Source organism: Echinops telfairi, unplaced genomic scaffold (assembly GCF_000313985.2).
Source record: "Echinops telfairi isolate 266 unplaced genomic scaffold, ASM31398v2 ScPeMD7_11;HRSCAF=52, whole genome shotgun sequence".
Taxonomy (NCBI): Eukaryota; Metazoa; Chordata; class Mammalia; order Afrosoricida; family Tenrecidae; genus Echinops; species Echinops telfairi.
In genome coordinates, this window is record NW_022103908.1 from 41,846,351 (window position 1) to 41,853,338 (window position 6,988).

The following is a 6,988-nucleotide window of genomic DNA, read 5'->3' on the forward strand; positions in this document are numbered from 1 at the left end:
ACCTCAAAAAAACCCCAAAACAAACAGACAAACAAAATAAGGGAATCCAGTTGAGATCAACTCCTAGTGACCCTATTGGACAGGGTAGAACTGCCCCTGTGAGTTTCCAAGACTGTAACTCATGGAAAAGAAAGCCCTGTCTTTTTCCTGTGGCAAAAAAAAAAAAAAAAGAGGAAGAAGAAGAAGAAAGGGAGGGAGAGGAAGCCGGGAGAGGGAAGGAGAAAAGGAGGAGGGGCTAGAGAGAGAGGGAGGGAGGAGGAAGGGGGTCATGCTGTATAAGGCTGTCCCTGCGCTGCTATTTGTACTGACTTCCTTGGATCTGGAAACTCCGGATGGCTCAGGGACCTGGAACGTCCCGAGGAAGTTCTTTAACATGGTTGCAAAGGGTTTGTCTCCCGAAGGTTCCCTCCTCCTCCGAGGAAGAACGAGCAGCAGGTGTTTCTGGCGGCTTTAGGGCGGTGTGAAATCACGCTGGAAAACCCTGCTCCGCACCAGGTTGCAGCCGCAGTTTCAGGGTTCCTCCCTAATGCATACTTAAGAGGGCTGAGCCATCCGTGGAGGAGCTGCTGACACCACAAGCTGTGGCCTGGAGAAACACCGGGGTGCCGTTGGGAGGCCAGTTCACTCTTCTCTGGATCCCAGACTCGGGATACCCATCTCTGTGCAGTGTCCCTGCTACACAGCGCTGGCCCGCAGGCTGGTTCTACTAAGGCTTTCTGTTATTTATTTCAAAACAGAGGAGCCTACGTACTGTGGAGTTCAAGATGGTCCTCAGTGGGGTGCTGTGCTTCCGGTGAGTATCTGGACCCCTGACTCTGATGGGGTGGTGTCCCCTGGGGGAGCTGAGTCTGAGTAGACCAGTTTTCCAGGCTTGTGGGGCAGAAGTGGGCTGCAGGTGCTCTGAGCTGTGGTTCTTGCAGGCGGGACAGGTAGTTGGGAAAATGTGAACAGCACCTCGCTGCATGAGAGACATTCTCCAGACTTCTCCAGCTACTTCACCGGGGCTCCCTGAGGTTGAGGAGGGACAAATGATCTCCCTGAGTGGATGCTAGGCTATGAGCAATGAGAGTGGACCCAGAAGTCAGGAGACCTGGCTTGGCATGCTGCTGTTGCCACCCACCTCACTAAATTGATGTCAACCCAACTGTTTTGTGATGCTGCCTCCTTGCTGTCTCTTGCAGATAAAATATAAATAAATGTCCGTTTACTAGCATGTACTAGAGCCAGGCACTCTGCTATGCGCTGGATTTTACAATAGAGAGGGAGCTTGCTCCTGGGTTTGATGGACCTCAGACTCTAGAATAGCATCCCCCGAGATGTACCCCACAAACCTAAGGTCCTATGAGATGCTCTTTCTACAATGAAGCTCCCTGGTCATAAATGTGGGAAAGGAAGTTTTCTGTGGCCCCTTCATCAAAAATGACCATGCAATTCAGTATATTAATGATTTCCTGGCTGTCTGAAGTAAAGAGACTTGCTTAATTGTATTTAGCTGAACCCCAAACCAATGTCCACACGGCATACTCCCCAGCTCCCGCCTTATTGTACAGCTGGAGAAACCCACATTCAAGCACATCTTTTATCTCGCAAGGCATTCAAAAATAGATTCAGATCATAGAAAAAAATTTCAAAAAGTAAAATGAAGGAGTTAAATTAAGAAGTTCCTCACATAGTAGGAAAATCTGTGTCTTGATGTCATTCATATAAATGAAGAATCAAGTTTTAACCCAGGTGGGGGTGGGTTGGGGCAGGGGGCGGGGATTGGGGGAAGGAGAGTGAGAGGTCAGAATTGTAGTCAGTTCTGACTACTGGACAGACTAGAACTGGCCCCTGGTGTTTCTGAGGCTCTAAATCTTTACTGGAGCCGATAGCCTCTATTTTCTCTTAAGAGCAAGTGGTGGATTGGAACTCCTGAGCTTGTGTTAGCAGCACAAGGCATAACCCACGTGGCCACCAGAGCTCCCTACACTGGCCTGGACCTATGGTTTATCTACCTTAGAGTCTTAGTTTAGCAATGGAAGGCTCCGGCCCAGAGAGGGCAACCAATGAGCCCGGGCCTCTGACTCTCAGCCCAGTTTCCTTCCCAACACAAAACAGGTGATTGGTGATATAGACAAACAAAACTGACGAGGATGAAGGAGCAAACTGCAGTCTCTGAGGAGAGACCAGGATGGGATGGGGCCTATAAATACAGTAAGATCCCAGCAGGGCTAGGAGAGAAGACAGAGAGGGAGATAAAATGCCTGCTGCAGGGTGACTGGCTCTCTGGAGTCAGCCACCTCACAGAGCCTCACGCGATTGCCATGCTGCAGAATGAAGGACTCAGCTCTGAAGGTGCTTTACCTGCATGAGAACCAGCTTCGGGCCGGAGGGCTGCACGCCGGGAAGATCATTAAAGGTTCGTGGCACCAGACCCTACGACTGTCACAGGTCTTTGCACCTTTTGAGGGGAGGGGACCTCAGGAGGGCTTAGGATCGCCATGTAAAGAACACAGGCCCAGGAAGCCCAGGCCTGGTCCACTGGCTCTGGTGGGATCTCATGGGTTCTGAGGAAGGACAAGAAAGCGAGAAGATGGGTTTCTGTGTGGCTGCAGACGGTCTGCGAGGTGGGAGCATTTTCCATGAAGAATGTTTTGACAATACATTAGAGGCGGGCTTTGTTCCATCAGCCCATTTTCCAGGGAGCCAGTGCCAAGACACAGACTCAAGCAGGCTCTCTATGCCTTTCTACCCATGGGGCTTGGGTCCCCTCTGTTCACTGAGGGATCTCGATTTCTCAGTGTACTGGGGCCAAAGAGTGGGTGGCATGCCCTGGTGCTTGCTCTGCCCCCTGGCTCCACTGTACCAGTGACTGCTTTCTAACACGTGGCTCCCTTGCTCCCCGAAGACACTCTCCCCTGGTGCTAATGCCCACTGATACCAGACTACCTGTGAGTAGTAGGATGGTACAGTGAGGGATGGGACCCTCCTCTGTTTTCAGGAATCTCACAGGGAGCGGGAGGGCAGGGGCACAGAAAGATATCCAAAGGATTTCAGTGGGAGACTGAACAAGGCCAGGAACAGACAAGAGGGCAGAGAGCCACAGTGTGCTATAGCAGGAGTTCAGAGCAATCTTGGAGATAAAAGAAGACGTAAGCAAGGCCTAGAAAGGCAAGGATAATTTCATCCTGAGCAAAGGGATCGGGTGGAAGATGGTACAGTTTACTTCTAGGTCCCCAAGTTCATTCTGGGCTTACCAGCCAGAGATACCCTTCTCACCACCTCTTTCTGCAGGCTTGATACAACAAAGAAGATAGTGGGAGGCTTTCCTTCGGCCCGGCCTCACGATGGGGTATCTCCACAGATCCTGCTCTCCAAAGTCGGGCCCAGGGAAGAGGGAAGGCAAGAATAGCCAAGACCACTCTATCTGGTTCTTCCTTCCCTAGGTGAGGAGATCAGCGTTGTCCCCAATCGATCACTGGATGCCAGGTTCTCCCCAGTCATCTTGGGCATCCAGGGAGGGACCCAGTGCCTGTCGTGTGGGATAGGGGAGGAGCCAACCCTGAAATTAGAGGTAAGTCCTTTCAGGCTCCCTCCCCATCTTGTGACTAAGTCAAGAGATACTGAACCCACTGTGGGTCTGGTAGCTGAAGAGCCAGCGCACAGAGCACCATGACAGGCTTTGGGTTCGTTTTAGCTCTGTCTCTGCTCGTGAGCCTTGTCTGTTTTCTCTGCCCAGCTCTCCTCTGTTACCCCTGTCCATCACCCACTGTGTGCCCCTCTGCTCGTAGCCAGTGAATATCATGGAGCTCTACTACAGCGCTGAAGAATCCAAGAGCTTCACCTTCTACAGGCGGGACACTGGCCTCACTTCCAGCTTTGAGTCGGCTGCCTACCCAGGCTGGTTCCTCTGCACGGTGCCTGAAGCCGACCAGCCTCTGAGACTCACCCAGCTCCCTGCAGATGCCAGCTTGGATGCCCCCATCATAGACTTCTACTTCCAGCAGTGTGATTAAGGCAGGGTGCCCTCAGAACTCCCTGGGCTAGGCGACCTTGGGCAGCAGATAGAGGAGGAGACTGATGGTGACCACTCCCTCTCTGCTATCACCGGGCATTGGGCCGCACTCCTTCTCCCGGGTCCTAGTTTAATTGAACATATCTGAGACTTACGTGAGGTTCATTCTGTACGTTCCTTCCTTATTGCATGGTCCTCATGCTGTGGGATCTTGTGCAAACCACCTGCGATAAACAGGAGTGACACCAATGACGTTCTAGGGGACCAGGTTTGGAGGAGTGGTGGCAAATAGTTATTTTCAATGGTCACTTGGAGCCTTTGGGTGGCACAAGTGGTTAACCTGCTTGTCTGCCAGCAGAAAAATTGCAGTTTTGAGTCCAACAAGAGGCAACTGGGAAAAAAGGCCTGGCGACATACTTAAAAAAAAAAATCAGCTATTTAAGACTATGAAGCTATGGAATACAATTGTATTCTGACACACATGGGATGCCATGAGTGGGAACGGACTTTATGGAAAATGCTGTTGTTTTCTGTACTTGTAGACCCAGTCGCCCTGCACTCTCTAAGCCACCCTGTCTATAGTTGAGCCCTATTGCCATCAGATGCCCACAGCGGTAGTGTCACTCACGACAGGGGAGGGGAGAGCGGGTGGGCGCCCTGCCAGCTCCCTGTCTCATCCCTTTACTGCTGCTGCCATCACATCCTTTTCCATGTCTGCCCAGGGACACTGGTCCTTGTTCTCTCGTCCTGGGCATGCTGGGTGGAGGTGCTCGAGGAAATGGTTCCAGCTTAGGAGGCGATGGGAGACGGGCAGGGCGTGTTGTGCATTTCTGAAACTCCAAGTTCAATAAAAACCCAAGAAGCTGGTCTCTATGCATATGAGATATATGCTCACGCTACCTTAAGTGAGAACAGCATGTTAAAAGGTAACCTATTGTTTAATTCCATGTTAGTGAAAAACAAAAACAGAACAAATCCTCCGACCTGTAGAGTTCTGCATAGAAAAAGTCTAGAAGCATGGGTTTGAATTTTAGCCATGTCAGGGTGATGTCTTTCTTTTGGCTATTTTTTATTTCTTTGTACTTTCTACACGGATGATAGGACACTTGCATGATAATGAAGAAAATAAATGAATCCTGAGCTAAGCAGCGTGGGCATCGCATTTCTCACGATTGTCCTCTGCTTCCGTGTCCCTTAGAACTGGAGTGGACTTGAGCTCTGCCACTGTCCACTGTAGAAGCAGGGTTCAAAAGACAGATTTGGGTGAAGCAACTGAGAAAGAGGACCTGATGGGTTACCTGTGGCTGGGATCTCATGAGCATGCCATTTACATACAAAAAATAATTCCTATCATTTGACCTGGAGATGCTAACGTGTGATGGTCATATTTCCAAAATGCCGCCAATGATTCATAAGTAATATATCCCCTCTTGCCTTGACCCAACATTGATGTAACCAATTAAATACAGCAGAAGTAGTGGCCTGTCATTTCCAGAATTAGATGCAAATAAAAACACTGTGGCTTCTATCTTGGGATTTCTCATTCTGTCCCTTGAACCACTCACTCTGGACAAAAACAACTGACAGTTGTGAGCCGGCCTTTAGGGAGAAGGAGTGCAGGTGGTGAAGGAGTGAAGTCTGCACCAACATCACATAAATGAGCTTGGAAGCAGATCCTCTAGCGCAGGGGTTCTCCACCTTCCTCATGCAGCGACCCTTTCACAGTTCCGCTTGCTGTGGTGACCCCCCAACCATAACCTGATTTTCCTTGCTACTTCATCACTGTCATGTTGCTACTGTGATGAATCAGGCGACCCCTGTGAAAGGGTCGCTCCATCCCCAAAGGGGTCGCGACCCACAGGTTGAGAACCGCTGCTCTGGACCCAGCGGAGTCCTCTCTGCGGTCTTCAGCTTCAGGGGGAACCCAGGGCCCTAATCACCCCGTTACGTTGCTCCAGACTCCTGACTCGGGAAGTGCCTCCTGTTCCGGAAACCTAGGATGCAAAAATAACGAACAATTCACAGGAAAGGAGCAATAAATGGACTTGTTTATAATGGCTGTGGTTTTGTCCAACATTCTTTCTTTTCTTCCCAAACAACTGCTTTTTAATTTTCCCAAGTGGTCACTTTCAAAAGTGTACATACTAAATTTGTTGCATAATTTCTCTCTCCGAGAGATTTACCATCTTTCTTGACCATCTTTATACTTTCAGTCATACAGAAAAGAAACTGTCTCCAGTTTCTTATTAAACTGCAAGAGAAGAGCAGAGGAGAGACCTAGATCTGAGCTTCCGTATATTCCACATTCACTAATCAAACCAGCCCGGCAGGTTCAACGTCTGCTGAGGGACTCGTAAGGAGGCAGCCAGAGCAGAAGGGGCTGCCTCTGTGGTCTTAGCCGCTTAAGCTTAAAAGCAGCTTACTGGACAGCAGACAGGACAACTCTTACCACTTGGCTCTCAAGGAGGAAGAGAACATGAGGTGCAGGTTCCAGGCTGTGCTTCTGCAGGCCCAGTACGCATTCTTTCTAGGCCCATATACCCAGATACAGTTTCATGTTGCTCCCTCTGCTTTTAAACTCTTCGCTCATTCTCTTTGGCTAAAGTAATCTTTAGTCTTTTAAGATGCTGCTAAGATGTTACGCACTTAGCAAAGTTAGGAAAACTCTTAGTCATAACTAAATGCCTTGAGAAAATAGTCGCTGTCCCTTGGAGCTCAGGACCTTAGTCTCATGGGATAGTGAGCTCAATTGGTATAACATATTGACACAAACAATGCTGTACACCCTAATTTGGTTAGTGATGATTGGGATCTTAAAAGCTTGAGAGTCAGTACTCCCTCAATGCAAGAATACTTTGTTCTATGAAACTGGCATTTCATGATGCCCACCTTCTCGACACAACTGCTGAAGACAAAGTGGGTGCATAAGCAAATGTGGTGAAGAAAGTTGATGGTGCTTGGCTATCAAAAGATATAGCATCTGGGGTCTTAAAG

At 49.4% G+C, this 6,988-nt stretch overlaps 1 protein-coding gene across 1 annotated transcript; it reads left to right on the plus strand.

The window, feature by feature from the left end:
- The first annotated feature begins 2,313 nt into the window (after positions 1–2,313).
- IL36RN (interleukin 36 receptor antagonist) lies at positions 2,314–5,134 on the plus strand. The gene is made up of 3 exons (XM_004707938.2): positions 2,314–2,398; positions 3,426–3,553; positions 3,771–5,134. The coding sequence occupies exons 1-3, from the start codon at positions 2,314–2,316 to the stop codon at positions 3,993–3,995; spliced, it is 438 nt and encodes a 145-aa protein (XP_004707995.2). The 3' UTR covers positions 3,996–5,134.
- Positions 5,135–6,988: the final 1,854 nt, after the last annotated feature.

Excerpts from the sequence above, each read along its gene's own strand:
- IL36RN (XM_004707938.2), top strand. The coding sequence starts at position 2,314 with ATGAAGGACTCAGCTCTGAAGGTGCTTTACCTGCATGAGAACCAGCTT. Across the intron at positions 2,399-3,425 it reads CGCCGGGAAGATCATTAAAG|GTGAGGAGATCAGCGTTGTC; the intron begins GTTCGTGGCACC and ends TTCCTTCCCTAG. Across the intron at positions 3,554-3,770 it reads AGCCAACCCTGAAATTAGAG|CCAGTGAATATCATGGAGCT; the intron begins GTAAGTCCTTTC and ends CTCTGCTCGTAG.